Below are 15,586 nucleotides of genomic sequence, written 5' to 3'. Positions count from 1 at the left end.
TCACTGATGCATTTTTGTGGCATTGGGATATATATTTTTTAAATCCACTGGAGCAGAGAGGAGCTGTGGATTATTGTTATTGATTAATGCATCAGTGTTTCTTAGGGTCAAAAACATTAAACTCACAACTTAAAATAAAAGCGTTTAGTTTATTTAATAAAAGAGCACATGTTCAATGTGAAAAGTGACAGTAGTTATAGATTATTTGCAATTTGGTGCTATATATATATTGAAAAATATATATATATACACCTTGAATTTCAGGGGGGGCCCGGGGCTCTGTTGGCGGGGCGCAGCGCCCCTCCAAGACAATGGTAGGGGAAACACTGGATAATGTTTAATCACCGATAGGTTTCCCCCCCCCTCAAAGGTGATTGGTTCACTGCATCGCAGGTATTATTGTCAATTGGCTCTTGGGCCACATCAAAATTAGACGCGCTGTCATCCTCTCATACTGACACCTGACACCACACATACACACGTAGGGAGAGGCGGGACGAAGGTAACACGGGACGAAAGTAACGGAGCGATTTGATCCGAGCCCAAACAACTTTGACCGGCCAAATTTGTCAGAATTATCAGCATTCAATACTTAACAGACCTACTAAATATCAGGTTTAACTGTCAGGAGTAGTGTTGTCACGATGCCTACATTTTGGTTTCGATAACAAGTCAAGAATTGCGATTCCGATTCTTTTTCGATACTTTTCTTTAAAAAAGGGAAACAGTCTTAAATGTAATTATTGTGCTTTATTTCACACCAGAACCATAACACAAACTTTTAAACAATGAGAACAATAAATAAAATAAATGACAAGAATTAGTATTAAATACAATTAATACATTTCTTACAGACAGGCCTCGTGGTGTCCGTAGGCTTGCCCTCACTGTCAGAGATATAGCTAAAATACATCAAAATTTCGCTTCTGGCGTCTTTTTTGTCAACAAGCCGAGGCGCAGCGGCAGTTGCACTCCCACTTGCAGCCATGCTTCTCGTTTTCTCATATGCTCTGGCAGCTAGCGCGTGCACGAGAGGGGAGGGGCTTAGAGCGTGCTTGAGAGGGGAGGGACTGCAGGCACGGCTGCAGTGCAGGGATTGGAAGCAGAGCGCTGGACACACACGGCTCTTATTAAAACAGCACTTTCTCACCGGATTACTTCCCCCCGTCATTCTTAAAGTACTGATACTAATGAAACGGAGGAATCGTAACGTTTTTAACGGCAGGGTATCGCGGTGTACCTTTCAAGTATCGGTACACCGTGCAACACTAGTCAGGAGTCAGTGTCTCTCCTCCAAACTCACACATATAAAACTCGATATGAACTGAAGAGCCGCATGAAACTAGGCAAAGAGCCGCATGCGGCTCGAGAGCCGCGGGTTGGCCACCCTGCTCTAAAGGTAAAAAGATAAGTCAACAAGCCAGATTGATGTCATCTAGTCTTTACACCAAAGAAAAAATGGACTGGAGAAATAAAAAGACAAACAAGACCCATCTCGATTTTACCATAATTGCAGACTCCCTCTCATTTTAAAGGAAGAGCCTTGTGACACAACTAAATGGTGCAGAAATGACTCAGTCCATCAGTCTTGTTTCTGCTAAGGCCCCCCTGTCATAAGCACAGCAAACTGCCCACCCACGAAGGCCTTTATTCATACCACCCCTTTACATCTGTAATCTCCACCCACCATTGTCTGGAATGTTCAAACCATTACCAACTTCCTCACTGTCCATCTCTATAAGCACACACCAAACGCCTCTTGATCTCGCGCTTTAGCAACACATGAGCTCCAGCTGTCATAACATGTGATAAAAACAAACATACCTGTTTTACACCTTACGGTATAAAGCCAACAGTATACGCTATACCGTAACATATGAATTCTGTGCAAGGAAGACAACACAATCATTTCATGGACATTGTTCTCAGAGAAGAAAATATGTGGAAACACTAGTTGCCATCTGGTATTGACATGTTACTGTGCTATAAATGGTGCTATCACAAATCTGTCTCACACAATCTTGCTAAAAAACTCTAGCAAGACAACATATGCACCGATTTAGAAAACTTTGAGTTTTGCCTTTCCCACTCAAAGTCAACACAACAACAAACAGTTGGCACTGGTGAAATGGAACAATGTTTTTTCTTTTCTATACAATTCATACAAAAATAAAGAATTCAAATTGCTCCAATGATAGCATCTTTTCTTCAGATTTTCTTGTTTCCATTTCATTTTGCACAGAGGTAGTGGCTATTTAGGTAAAGGGTAAGGGACAAAGTGTAAATTAAAAATCTCTTATAGAAAATGTTATTCATTTTTGACCAGAGGAATCTCAAAAGAACAAAATATAATACTGCAATCACATACAAAAGTAGTCCTTCATTTTTGTACATTTTATACAGTGTTCACACTTTTTGTAAATTTTCTCTCACACTTTTTATCGATTTTTTGGTTTTGTTTTGTTTTTCTTTAAAAGGTAAGAAGAAGGGTTGGTTTGGAATAGCGTGATCCAGGCCAATGGACAGTTTATGTCAGGGGGTCCACAAGGGGCTCCTCATCTCCCCACGTGATAGCAACTCCTTCTTCTCGTCTGTGCTAGCCAGAGAGTTAAGGCTGTTGTGTGCTCCCATGTACAGAGTGGCGTATACTGGGTTCGTGAAGTTGGTGGGCTGGAAAAAGGCAAAACATCATGCATTAGATATTATAAATAGAGACTGCAACATATGCATATACATACATGTATGTGCTATTTCTCTGTACCTTGTCTGGGTCCAGCGTGAAGTCTGCGTCTAGCAGCTCCCCAGCATCGTCTTCTGGCTCACCCTCGTAGATCTTGTAGGCGGGGTTTCCAATTTCAACATTTATTGCTCCCTTTGCCATCCTTTGGTGCTGGAAGCACTTAGCTCTACGCAAAATATTAAAAGTACAGTCATATATTTGTTTCTTATTCAAGGTTATTAAAGCCTTAACAGTGCAACCGGGGGAACAGTAACGGTAAGTCCACACAGCAGCTTTAAAAAAATCTTCCAACGCTTCCAACGCTTCTCTGCCCATTGACTTTGAATGGGGGTGACGTCACTTTGCCTCGCTTTTCGCCGAACTGCATTGTGGGGAAGCAAAGCGAAGATTTCCAGGATTTTCAGGATTTTCAGGATTCAAAAGTTGAGCAATGTTCAACTTTTGAAGCTGAGCTGGAAGCGTCAGCCAATCAAACCCCGTTTATACAAATCTGACCGTACAAGCGCAAGCCAATCAAACCGCGTGCAAGCTGGAAGAGCCAGACCGCAGTTCATTTCCTCATATTCCAAACGCGAAATTACGGTAGCAAATCACCCGGTTCTTTACGACCAGAACTATTTACCGGGATACAAACCGGAGGAACCAGGCATGGAGGGAGGTGGCAGAGACAGTGGATGAAACTGGTAGGTTTTCGCCTGTTTGGGGAGTTTATATATAAATATATATATCGCTCTCATAAAATCCCCGGGGTTTTTTGCTTTATATGTCGGGGGCGGGAGATTCATGTGATTGGTTGTTGGTCGCGTTGCTCGCAAAAAATCCCCAAGCTCTCAGACACGCCCAGCTCCAAGATTTTCAAGATTTTTTCAAAGCTGCTGTGTGGACGTACGGTAAGGCATCAATAATTATAATCAAAACATTTAATATATGTTATTCCGAAATGGACCAATTAGCAAAATGAATACTTTTACTTTTGGCAAGTATATTTTGATGCTAATACTTTTTTACATTAACTTGGGTTACTTTTTGATTGCTGGACTTTTAGTTGTAACATAGTATACCTACACTCTAAAATAGAAGCAGTTAGGGGGTGGCCTGTTAAAAAAAACAGACTGTGGTTCAGAGTTTTTTGTTGCTAGCCTCGTACTATAGGCGTTTTGTAAAATCGCTTGCGACTTGCATCAGCTTGCAGAGAAAGGGAAGCGTTTCCGATGGAGTGAGGACTGTCAAAGTGCTTTTGACAGACTTAAGGCTAGTCTGATTATGACACCCGTGTTGGCGTATCCTGACCCCAGTAAACAGTTTCCCTTGTATACAGATGCAAGTGATGTTGGAATTGGGGCAGTGTTGTCTCAGGAGGAGGGAGGGCTAGAGTGATTGCATATGCTAGCAGGGCCCTTACAAAACAAGAACGTAAATAGCAACCACCAAAAAAGACCTTTTGAGCATGGTGACCTTAACAAAGCACTTTAAACAGTATTAGTTAGGGAAAGAGTTTGTTTTGCGAACTGACCATAATTCTCTGCGTTGGATGCGCAATGTTCAGGGCTTGGAGGGGCAGTTGGCTCGCTGGGTGGAACAGCTAGCCAATTTTCAATATAAGATCATCCATCGTCCAGGCAAGCTCCACAGTAATGCTGATGCTCTTTCCAGGCTACCAGCTTTTCTAGAACAAATGCCACATTGTGATCAGAATCCCTCCCAGTGAAGAATAAGCATGGTAACCCAAAATGTGGGTGCAGTACAAGAGACCCCCTCTGCTTCAGTGCCATGTAAGGCAGGAAAGATGGATGAATTGGCTCAGGCCCAGATGGATGACACTGAGTAGTAGCGATTAATTTCAGTTTTCCGCACTCTCGCGGGAGTTTCATTATTGTCTCACTACTATCACTACTACTATTACTATTACTACTACGGGGAAATTATACAGATGGCTAGTCCGCCTCTGAAAATGTCTCTGCAAACGTTATTATTAATAATAATTAAAAAAAAAAAATTATAAAAAAAATTAATCCATTTTTTTTTTATATATATTTTTTTTAATTTTAATTTTGTAATCATCTTGCGACCCCCACTCGGGGTCCCGCGACCCCCCGGTAGGTCGCGACCCCCACTTTGGGAACCCCTGGTCTAGACCATAGACTGTATATATATATATAAATGGACGTAGTGTCCGTGACGTCACCCATAGGATTCTGCAGAGTTGCCGAGAAGCCCTTAGTAGGCGGAGTCGGCCACTAACGGCTTGACAGCGACGTCAGAGTCTAATCCCACCTGCTCCAAATAAGGGCAAAGAGACGGAGCCGAGGTGGGACCTGCTGCCTCCGAACTGGAAGTAAACAGAGCTAGCTCAGGCTAACGGAGCGTCCACACAGCAGCGTGCGTTGGCGCTTGGCAGTGGGCGTGTCTGAAGCTTGGGGAGTCAACGTGAGCAACGTGACCAACAACCAATCACATGAATATCCCGCCCCCGATATACAAAGCAAAATGCTAGCATTTTGCTATTGAATGGACAGCTAGCAGGCATAGACAGTACTGTCTATGCCTGCTAGCTGTCCATTCAATGTTTAAACGAGGTACACTGGATATAAACTCCCCAAACAGGCGAAAAGCTACCAGTTTCACCCACTATCTCTGCCACCTCCCTCCATGACTGGCTCCTCCGGTTTGTATCCCGGTAGATGAACAGAGACTGATCATACAGCACCGGGTGATTCACTATTCGCAGAATACACGCGGTTTGATTGGCTAGCAGTTGTACTGGCAGATTTTCATAAACAGGATTTGATTGGCTGACGCTTCCGTCGAAGCTTCAAAAGTTGAAAATGGTTCAACTTTTGACGCGAGCAACGCGTAGCTACGCTCCCCACAATGCAGTTCGGCGAAGCGTGACGTCACCCCATTCAAAGAGAATGGGCAGAAGCGTTGAAGCTTCAACGCACGCCGCTGTGTGGACGGGCCGTAAGAAGCTAAGCTAACATGAAATACATGCATACCAAGTTACTGCTAACAGTGTAGTTCCCCTATATAGCCTAAACGTTACATTCATAATCAAATGAGACAATCTGCAAGATAATTAGCTATATTTTGTTATTCTTAATGCTTGTCATTCACAAGTTAAGAAAAGACGTACTCCACCGCCCGGCCCCGGACCTAACGGAGCCGCAGTGGTCTAGCTCCGGGATGCCGGCTGGAGCTAGCCCCCTGCGGCTCCGTTAGCTCCGGCGGCCACCACCGGGATAATTGGGTCCCCGATTAACATTTGCTCCCGTTTAGCATTATGGGCGTCATAGCCATAGACTATAAAAGTCTTACCCAAGGCTGAATCATAAACTAAAATGTGTATGTATGTATAAAGGGTTACGTCCTTAGCTGGCTAATAAGTAACAAGCTAAGCTACCAAGCACACAAACACCTGCGAATGGGGTTAACATGTATAATATTATAATTTTAGACTTCTTGGAAGTTCTGTTAGTACATTCAAGCACACAGCACAACATTTTAATTGTCGGGTATTTGTAACAATATTCCCTAAAAGGCACAATCATCACGAACACGGCTAAAGTTAAGGGGTCAAGTACAGTAACTACAACTAACTAACGTTGTAGCCTCTATGGTTGTAGCCTAGCAGGGTGGACAAGTTGCTGTTAGCTGACAGTGAGGCATGTACATGTCCATCAAAGTGACCACGCCCTAATTTATGCAAAAGCTTTAAGGCTTAATATTAATTAAACAGATGAGTTGAGAAAAAATTCACCCCCCCAATCCATATTCATGAAGGGGGTATCTAACTATACAGAGAATATGGTTTTTTGAACCACAATGTAAACATGTTTATTTCTGCTGTAAAGTTGGGCATTTTAACATGGGGGTCTATGGAAATTGCTCCCTTCTGCAGACTGCTACTACTGGCCACTAGATGAACTGCAGTTTGAGACACTTCCGTATTAGCGTCCCGGCTCTTCCCCAGAGTTTGCCGCTTGGTCTAGACTAGTGAGAATTCCTCCTTTATTCTCTGATGCTGCGTCACAAGTGCAAGTCGTCCTGCCCCGGTCCTTGGTGCCTAGAGTTTTGGAACAGCTGCACAATGTTTCTACTGGAGGTCATTCGGGGGTGCAGAAACTCCAGAGAAAGGTTAAGGACCGCTTTTATTTCGCAGGATGGTTTAGAGATGTCACAGTATGGGTCAAGGAATGTGTGGATTGTGCTTCCCGTAAGACTTCAGGAAGGCTGCCATGTGCTCCGTTACAGCCATCAGTTATGGCTAGACCACTTGAACCGGTGGCACTTGATATCCTTGGCCCTCTCCCAGAGACGGCTAGTAAAAATAAGTACATTCTGGTTGTTGGTGATTATTTCTCTAAGTGGACAGAGGCTTTTCCACTCCCCAATCAGGAAGCATGCACCATTGCCAAGGTTTTGACAGAATAATGGGTTTGTCGCTTTGGTGCCCCACGCAGTATCCACACAGACCAAGGACGCAACTTTGAGTCCACACTCTTTAAAGAATTTTGTGAGCTGTTGCATATCCATAAGTCCATCACATCCCCATACCATCCTCAGTCAGATGGGTTGATTGAGCATTTTAATCTTACTCTTTTGCTGTCCCTCTTTGTGAAGGATAATCAGTTAAACTGGGACACTCTCTTGCCTTATGTGATGTTGGCTTACCGCAGAAGTGTACATGCTACCTCCTTGTGACGGGGTTCTATTTGTCCGTTTGTCAACATAGGCTTAGTCGGTTGATTAAAGCTCGAAAAACGTTATTTATAACAAATAAATATATATATACTGTTTGACAATATTGAAAGAGTATAACTTAAATAAACAAAATCAAAGTTACCAAAATTAGGTTATCTATCACTCATATGGAGTAAACACATACTAGCTGTTGCCTCGTTGCCTTCAAAATGTGATCACCAGTTCAATATATTTGACAAATTGGACTTGGTTTCTATACTTATTTGAACATGTATTTAAAAAAAGTGTTGTCAACATTTTTCCCACATTATTTTTTTTTTTATAGGATATGTACATTTCGGTTAATCAGTTAACCGTTTTTTGGGGGGTCGAATATTCGAATATACATTTGTTTTCAAATGCCCATCCATAGCGGCAACCTTGAAAGGTAATCAGCCACTACATTGAGTGAGAGGTACCAACGGGTAAGACGGCTGTTGTGATCTTTCATGGAGTTGGTCATGGTGAGAGAACGGTGGTCGATTTCCAGGTCAAACTCACGCCCGAGCAGATAGTACTGCAGACTCTCTAGGGCCCACTTAATGGCTAGGCCCTCCTTCTCTACAGTGGAATATCTGGTCTCACGGGGCAGCATCTTACGACTCAGGTACAGGATTGGACGTTCTTCTCCAAGGTCCACTTGGGCCAGGACTGCTCCAAGGCCTACTGCAGAGGCGTTCACCTGTACCAGAAACCTTTTGGTGAAGTCTGGACTCTTAAAGTCCATGTAATGTCCAAAATAAATGTTATTCTGTGTTAATAAATCGCTTCATCACTTTCCACTGTTTCATTTGACATATCAAAATCAATGATTCTTTCCATAAATACCCCCCAAATAACATGAAATGTGTGCCACTTTCCCGTGTTATTCCGCTCCGGTAGCGAAAAGCTTGCCAGCCATTAACCCAGCTGTGTGACGTCACACGTGGCAAACACCAGCCTCGTCTAGATTGTTTGTTTTGTATCCTTCCGCTATTTTCGCTCAACATATGTGTAACCGGACCTCGCTAAACTTTTTTTATCTAACAATTCATGATGGGGAAGCGATGTGTAGTTGTGAGCTGTGAATGTTTCCTGATTGCTATAAACATTGATCATGGGTGCTGGAAGATTGTGCACAAAACTCGGGTCAGAATTAAGTTACTACAGGTGTTATGCCAGCTTGAGCTAAATGTCACCAGAGTACAGTGAACTTGCCTAGTGACTGAAATATATAAAAGTTGAAGTGAAATAAGTAAGGCCAAAAATGAATTACGTCTGAATATCTTTATTATTTTTACCACTTTTAATTATTTGTGGGCTCGCACATACCAAAATAGACTAATGTACACTGCAATAAAGATCAAATGATACAAGTGAAAAATTAACAAAAGAACCCTTTTTTATTTATCAAACAGTAAATTAATACAATCTTACAAACTTGTGATTTGGAAAATGTTGTTATATTTACATGTTTCTTTGGAAAAATAATATTGTAAATGATGTACTTTGTAAATTATTTACATCATGCGAAACCATTTTAACCAGTTCAGCTGCATGACTTATGTCAAATTACAGATTTGGCCATTGAAATCCCTGATAGCGGCCTCCCGGTTCAGGGTAAGTCTTCCGTATCTCGGTTACAGCACATGCAGGCAGCGGGACTCTGATTTTTGGGCCGAGTACACCCCAGCACAAACGTACAAACTGTCGATAAGCTTTATATCGATAGTTCCTAATGAAAAAAAAGTATACAGATTATAAATATATTTGGAGAAAAATAAAATGTTATGTAGTACTATTATGTAGCAATGGTTACAAATTGGCTTATAACATGATATTTGTATTTTACTTGTACAAAATAAATATGAGGTTATACATGACTGCTTGACAGAATCATAGACCTCTTATATATTTCCTCACATGTGTAGTTGTTTCTTTTCCCAAGCATACATTGAACTTGCATACACAGAAAAAATAAAAGCCAAGCTGTTTTTGACTGCTTGAAAGAGTTTAATGGTATCTTTAAAAGTGTACCATATCTGTAGCGACTAAAAGTATTATATGAAAGCAAAGCTGCAATAGGCAGTTGGGTCAATCAATATTTACTTACTGGTGTAGTGGGCCATCAACTGCTCTGTGTTGTTGTTTGTATTGAAGATACGCTATTTTCAGTGTCCAAACACTGAGACAGCCTTCTCTAAAGCCTGGGTGGCTAATAATGCACCTTGGTTTCTCGTCGGTGTCTTCTATCTGGCAGAGTCCTGCACGGGTCTGATTTTCAAGACCCGCTCCCGCCCCGCACCCGTGACGTGCAGTACCGAACCCGCCCCGCTACCCGCACATATTGCCAATTAGTTCCGCAACCCGACCCAACCCGCCGGCACAAGATCCGCAACCCGACCCGAACCCGCATATAAGCAGTGACAACGTGCAATTATTAACACACGCAGTTGCATATTTGGCTCAAAAAGCCTGGGATGTTGTTTATTTTCTCCATCTCGGTTGACACCAAAAGCCTCCCAGACGTTGGATGTCGCTCTTGAAGAAGAGTTATTGAAAATGGTGTATTCTCCGCTAGAGAGCTTCACCTCAGCCATTCAGAATGTGGTGCGCTCAGCAGCAGATAGATGCACTGCAGAGGTTATGATTATGCTCGGTACCGCGGAGGAGAGGTCTGAGGATTTAAACATTAAACTAAATTATTATTGTTTAAATATATTTATTATGCAACACCCGCAACCGGATCCGCATCATCTTTGTTTTACCCAGAAGCGAACCCGGAAAAAAGCGTTTGAAAAAAATACCACCCGCAAATCACCTTTTTTGCGGGTCACCCGTCGGGTACCCGCGGATACCCGACCCGATGCAGGACTCTGCTATCTGGTCAGTAGGTTGCAAACTGTCTATTTGTTCCATCACCTGCCAGATCTCTCTGCAGCATACACATTCATCTGCAGTGGGCATGCTTTCACAGCATTGACATGTACACCTGAATATTGTACATAACATTAAAAAAAAAAAAAATATCTGCCGGACGTGTGAGGAACAGATGACAAATTAAGATCGACATTTAGTGCAGGTCAAATTAAATAAAACAGAATTTACCATTCAGTATAGCTGACTCGAGTCTCACCGGCTGCGGAATCCGCTTCTCTTTCACAAGTTTCTGCCTCGTTGTTCGATTGCCGGGCAGGAGGCTCGTACTGATAAGGCAAGATGCCTTGAAGTGAAAGGCTAGTTGGTTCACTCTCTACTTCTGTAACTGAATCCAGATAACCCACCGAATCTGAGCTTGAATGATCGCTCTCGCTGTCGCTGTCTGAAGTTGTCGCGTTGCTTGCCATTTGGACTGATTTGATCAAATGGCAATGTTTGCCACGTGTGACGTCACCGCTCGTTCGGGAGTGATCGGGGGCGTACTCGGCAAACTTCGGAACCAACATCGGTTTTTAACGTATATGTCATTTAATTATGACCAAACTTTAAACATTTGTATTTATTTTTATTCTGGTGATATCTAAACTACATGTTAAAAAAACACCTGTGTTAGATGCATTACATGGCCTTTAAGGACAGGGGAAGAACACAGGTAGTCTTTCAAGGTGCAGAAGGCTGTTTCACAGTCTTCTGACCAGGTTACTGGGTTCCTCTGATCCTTGTTGGTCAGTGCTGTGAGTAGCGCTGCGATGGCTGCAAACTGAGGCACAAATCTCCTGTACCATCCAGCCAATCCAAGGAAGGACCCGACCTCCTTTTTGGTGCGAGGTTGAGGGCAGCTTCGGATAGCTTCGGATAGCTTCAACCTTATCCATTTGTGGCCGTACCTCTCCTCGTCCCAGTTGGTAGCCTAGGTACCATTTCTCCTGTCGTGCCCACTCCCACTTGGAAGAGTTGAGTGTCAACCCAGCCTTGTGGATCTTTCCCAGTATCAGTGAAAGGTGTTGGACATGCTCCTCTTACGAGTTGCTGAAAATCACCACATCATTGAGGTAAGCAGAGCTGCAGTTCTCACAACCCTGGAGGACTCTGTCCATCAGCCTCTGGAAAGTAGCTGGTGCTCCATGAAGTCCAAAGGGCATCACAGTAAATCGGAACAGCCCTGTGTATGTTAGGGCTACTCAATTAATCATATTTTAATCGCAATTACGACTTTGGCTTTTTATGTTATTGGTTTTTCAGTTGAATTATACTTAAAGTTCAGGGTAATCAACTGTTAAAAACATACTGTTAACATTTTTTTTTTCTATAAATGGATGTTTTTAAAGTAAATGGATCATCGTTTTTAATAATCGTGATATCAATTATTGACCCAAATAATCGAGATTATGATTTTTGCCATAATCGAGCAGCCCTAGTGTATGGTCTGCTTGACTTCTCCAGCGGCACTTGCCAGTACCCTTTACACAGATCCAGGGTGGTGATGTGCCTGGCAGCTCCAACCCGCTCCAGCAAGTCATCAATTCTTGGCATGGGGTAGGCGTCAAACTCTGAGATGGAGTTGAGCTTCCGGAAACCCATGCATATCCAAAGAGACCCATCCTTTTCGGAAGACGATAACCACCGGGCTGCACCACTCTGAGTTGGATGGCTCAATCCCTCCAAGTTTTATCATCTCTTCTACTTCTTTCTGCAGTTCTCCTACCAGTTGTTGTGGGACACGGTAGGGACGTTGGCGGATTGGTTGTCCATCTTTTAGTCGGATGACATACTCAACAAGGGTGGCAAAGGCAGCTTCCTCTCGCAGTGGCAGCCGTGGAAAAGAGACCCCACAAAGCTCTGTCACCTGACTATATATCTCATTTGGCTCCTCCTCTTCAATGGCGGCTGTGGTGATGTAGTTGGACCTCCCTCCTCTGGTCTTCAATGTCCGTTTTTGCGCATAACAGAGGATTCAGATATTGTACATTCAATACGTAACTAAACATGCCTTTTCTCCTCATATTCTCTTTCATGACTTTTTATTATTTATTGCATTTTAACGGCTGTAATCGTTATTTTTAGTAATACTGGAAGTACTTTACGGCAGTTATCATTTACAGTAGCCCCGGATGTCGTCATAGTAGACACATACGTCTGGAAACAAAACTTATTAAAATAAACTGTACCTTCATTTAATATTCAGCAAAAATAATATCTCAACGTCTATTGATGTAGTGTTAAAGTCATTAGGTTTTGGTGTGCAACATTCCGTGTCATTTTCATTTCTATATTCACATCTCTAGAAAAAGGAATATCAGCCACATGCTAAATGCTAACCGGAGGTGAAGGATTTTCAGAGTAAAAGCTTGGCGTTAAGTTTGTGCGAGAACTTCTGGTTTTTCAGAATAAAACAGCTTTTAAGCTGACGGTATGTTTAAACTAAATTATGCCATAAAACATTGATTTTAATTCCTAACATAGGTCTGTTTGGTTTTTTCTTCTCTGGGTGATTGATCTCATGGGTGACTGGAACCATCTTCCGTGTGATGACATATGGCCCTTGCCACTTCGTCAAAAGCTTGCTGTTGGATGAGGGGAGCAGCAAAAGGACTTTCTGGCCGGGCTGGAACTCACGATGCCGAGCTTGCTGGTCATACCAGGTCTTCTGGCTTTTCTGGGCCGAACGCAGGCTGACCTCAGCCTCCTCCTGGTATCCTGCTAACCGATCCCTCATCTCCAGCACAAACTGAAAATTCCAACGATTTACAGACCACTCTTTCCCAATGTTAGTCAACGGGAAAGAGTATTTCCGGGCCCAGGGACATCACAGACTGATACGGAAGTTGCAGTACCGCCGTTTGGACACTATGAATTGTGAGAACAGAGTCCGGAGCACTTCCTGGGGGCTTGCTCTGAAGTAGGGAGAGCTGTAGGTCTTGTTGTTACCGGTGTGCTGCTGTAGGCTTTGCAGAGGTTGAAAAGTCTTGCCTTGTTGTCGTTTTGGTGGAAGTGGATGCCATGTTCTTTCAGGAAACTTTGAAGTTGGGAGACTCTCCATTTCCTGAGTTCGAGCTCCGTTACAGAACGCAGATTCGTTCGAGAGGCATGCCGAGTGCGCCGCGGTGAGTGGCCGGGGGCTGTGCATGAGGCAGGCTGCCGGTGGTGGGGAGATTGGAGCTGGCTGTACCTGTTCTGGCCCCGATTGTTTGCCCTGGCTGGCGGAGGAGACGAAGCCTGGGATCTATCTGGAGTTGGAGGTATTTCGTTGGGGGAGCTTGAGTGGAAGTGACGGCTGGTGTGTGGGACACTGATTGCCGAGCGCACGCGGCTCCGTTCGGATGCTTGGCTGTGATCCGACTGGTGGATGGCGGATAGCCGATGACGAAGGGATCTTCGTCTGACTCCGGCGAGTTGATCAGCAGTTCGGGATCCATGGTGAGTTTAAATCGTTTTAGTAGTGGCGTTTAAAGTTTGTTTGTACCGTGACGACGCGCGGCATGAATTACGGTCTGCCTGTCTGTCTTTGAGAGAATGGAGACAAGCAGTGGCCGGAAGTTTGGCCGGATATAAATAGGGGTGGCCGTGGTTAGAGACGGGGTTTAGGCGTGGCCATGCTCCTGAACCTAGGTCAACAAGTTAACTTAATTTCTTGTCTCCCGTGGATACGCTTCCTCTCTTGTTCTCTCCTCTCCTCGGCTCTTATCCCATGAAGTGTTGTAATAATAAAGATTCTCCTATATTTTGTATAGCTGTCTCTGTATTTATTGGAAGGTTCTGACTAAGTGGTAGTGTTTTCCTGCCACACCTGAGCGGATCCAACATATATTACAATATTTAAGAAAAGTGTCAATGAGAGATAATTGTTCATCAAAAACAAAGTAAATAAATATGAAATGTTCTGGATTTGTGCGTCTTCAGAAGAAATGTACCATTATGTATTTTAGTAAAAGTATGAAAACTACATGGTAGGAAAAACCTATAAAAACTATGGAGCTACGAAAAGCAAGACAAATCCTTTTATTTTACGATTTCCCTCCCCCTAACGTCCCTTCCGGGGATCCGTACACAGAAAATACAAAACGTAGACAGTTCATAAAGTGTGATTTGAGTCAATATCACTATAAAGTAATTTTGGTGTCCCCATCAGAATCGCTCAGTTATCATGAAAATGTAGCAGAACAATGAAACTCTGAAGTCTTATTATAATTTGCCAAACATTTACACACATATCAGTACAATGATAAGTCCCTTGAAATGTGTTTCCTTCATTTTATACCGTATTTTTTCATTGGATGTACGTGATTTCGGAATGTCCCACACACTGCTCTGCTGACTACAGTGTGTGTAATAAGTGATTAAATGATACTACATTTTTAAAATAATTATATATAAACGAGTTATTTGATAAAAACGAGTCATTTTGATCATGTAGGCTATATTCTCTTTTCATAATAATATTGAACATTTTGCATGTGTCCCTGACATTGCTGTACACCCTGTCATTATGGGGTAACTGCCCCTATAAAAAAACATCTGATGTTTTCAGTGACATAATGACATTACTACAACCATTTTGTCTTTCCTCAATGGAGGCTCAGGCTGAGACATTGGCTAGTTGCAGAGTAATATGTACAATTATATTTCGTAATTGTAATCATATTATGTGTGTAGTTGGATGTTGTCAAGCTTAACATGACCACTCTGTCATAGTGAAATGTCAATTTATATAAAAACCTTTCAGAAATTCGAAATATATTTGTCACCTTGCTAATTGAATCATGTTGCTAACTGAAGGTCCACCATGTGCTCAATAAATGCTAATAGCCCAAAAATGTCCACCCTGTCATTGTCCACCCTGTCATGGTACAAATGGTTTACCACAATTTCATTATTATCCAAATACTTTTTCCATTAACTGAAATATATTGTTGAGAAAAGGACCAAATAGCTTTCTGAAAATGTACATTTTATAATCACTATGTTACAATGTATTTACTCTACTTTGAATTTGTCCATTTCAGGGTGGACACAATTAGCTGTTTGCATGTACATTGTCTGCCTGCAATTAATTGAAGTCTCAAATGCAACGTATGGTGATATTGACTCACTTGTTTATGGAGAAACATTGGTAAATATAAAATGTCGAGCATACCGCAGCTGTAACGTCCTGTGTCTCGCGAAGCAGCACTACTGTAGTTTCACTTT

The 15,586-nt window shown here is 42.6% G+C and overlaps 1 protein-coding gene across 3 annotated transcripts; it reads right to left on the bottom strand.

The window, feature by feature from the left end:
- Positions 1-730: 730 nt before the first annotated feature.
- Positions 731-15,583, bottom strand: LOC307039495 (low-density lipoprotein receptor-related protein 1-like). Of its 3 annotated transcripts, none has more exons than XM_079681599.1 (3): positions 15,534-15,583; positions 2,762-2,906; positions 731-2,670 (listed from the first exon to the last, which is right to left on the bottom strand). In XM_079681599.1, the coding sequence occupies exons 2-3, from the start codon at positions 2,879-2,881 to the stop codon at positions 2,533-2,535; spliced, it is 258 nt and encodes an 85-aa protein (XP_079537725.1). In that variant the 5' UTR covers positions 2,882-2,906; positions 15,534-15,583; the 3' UTR covers positions 731-2,532. The 3 variants fall into 3 exon arrangements, with proteins under 3 accessions (XP_079537725.1, XP_079537724.1, XP_079537726.1); XM_079681598.1 differs by having other exon boundaries at positions 15,490-15,552; XM_079681600.1 differs by lacking the exon at positions 15,534-15,583 and adding an exon at positions 4,254-4,385.
- Positions 15,584-15,586: the final 3 nt, after the last annotated feature.

This window comes from Notothenia rossii, assembly GCF_949606895.1.
Source record: "Notothenia rossii genome assembly, chromosome: 5".
NCBI lineage: Eukaryota > Metazoa > Chordata > Actinopteri > Perciformes > Nototheniidae > Notothenia > Notothenia rossii.
Note: the sequence above shows the minus strand (reverse complement) of the source record. Positions and strands in the feature narration are given on the sequence as shown.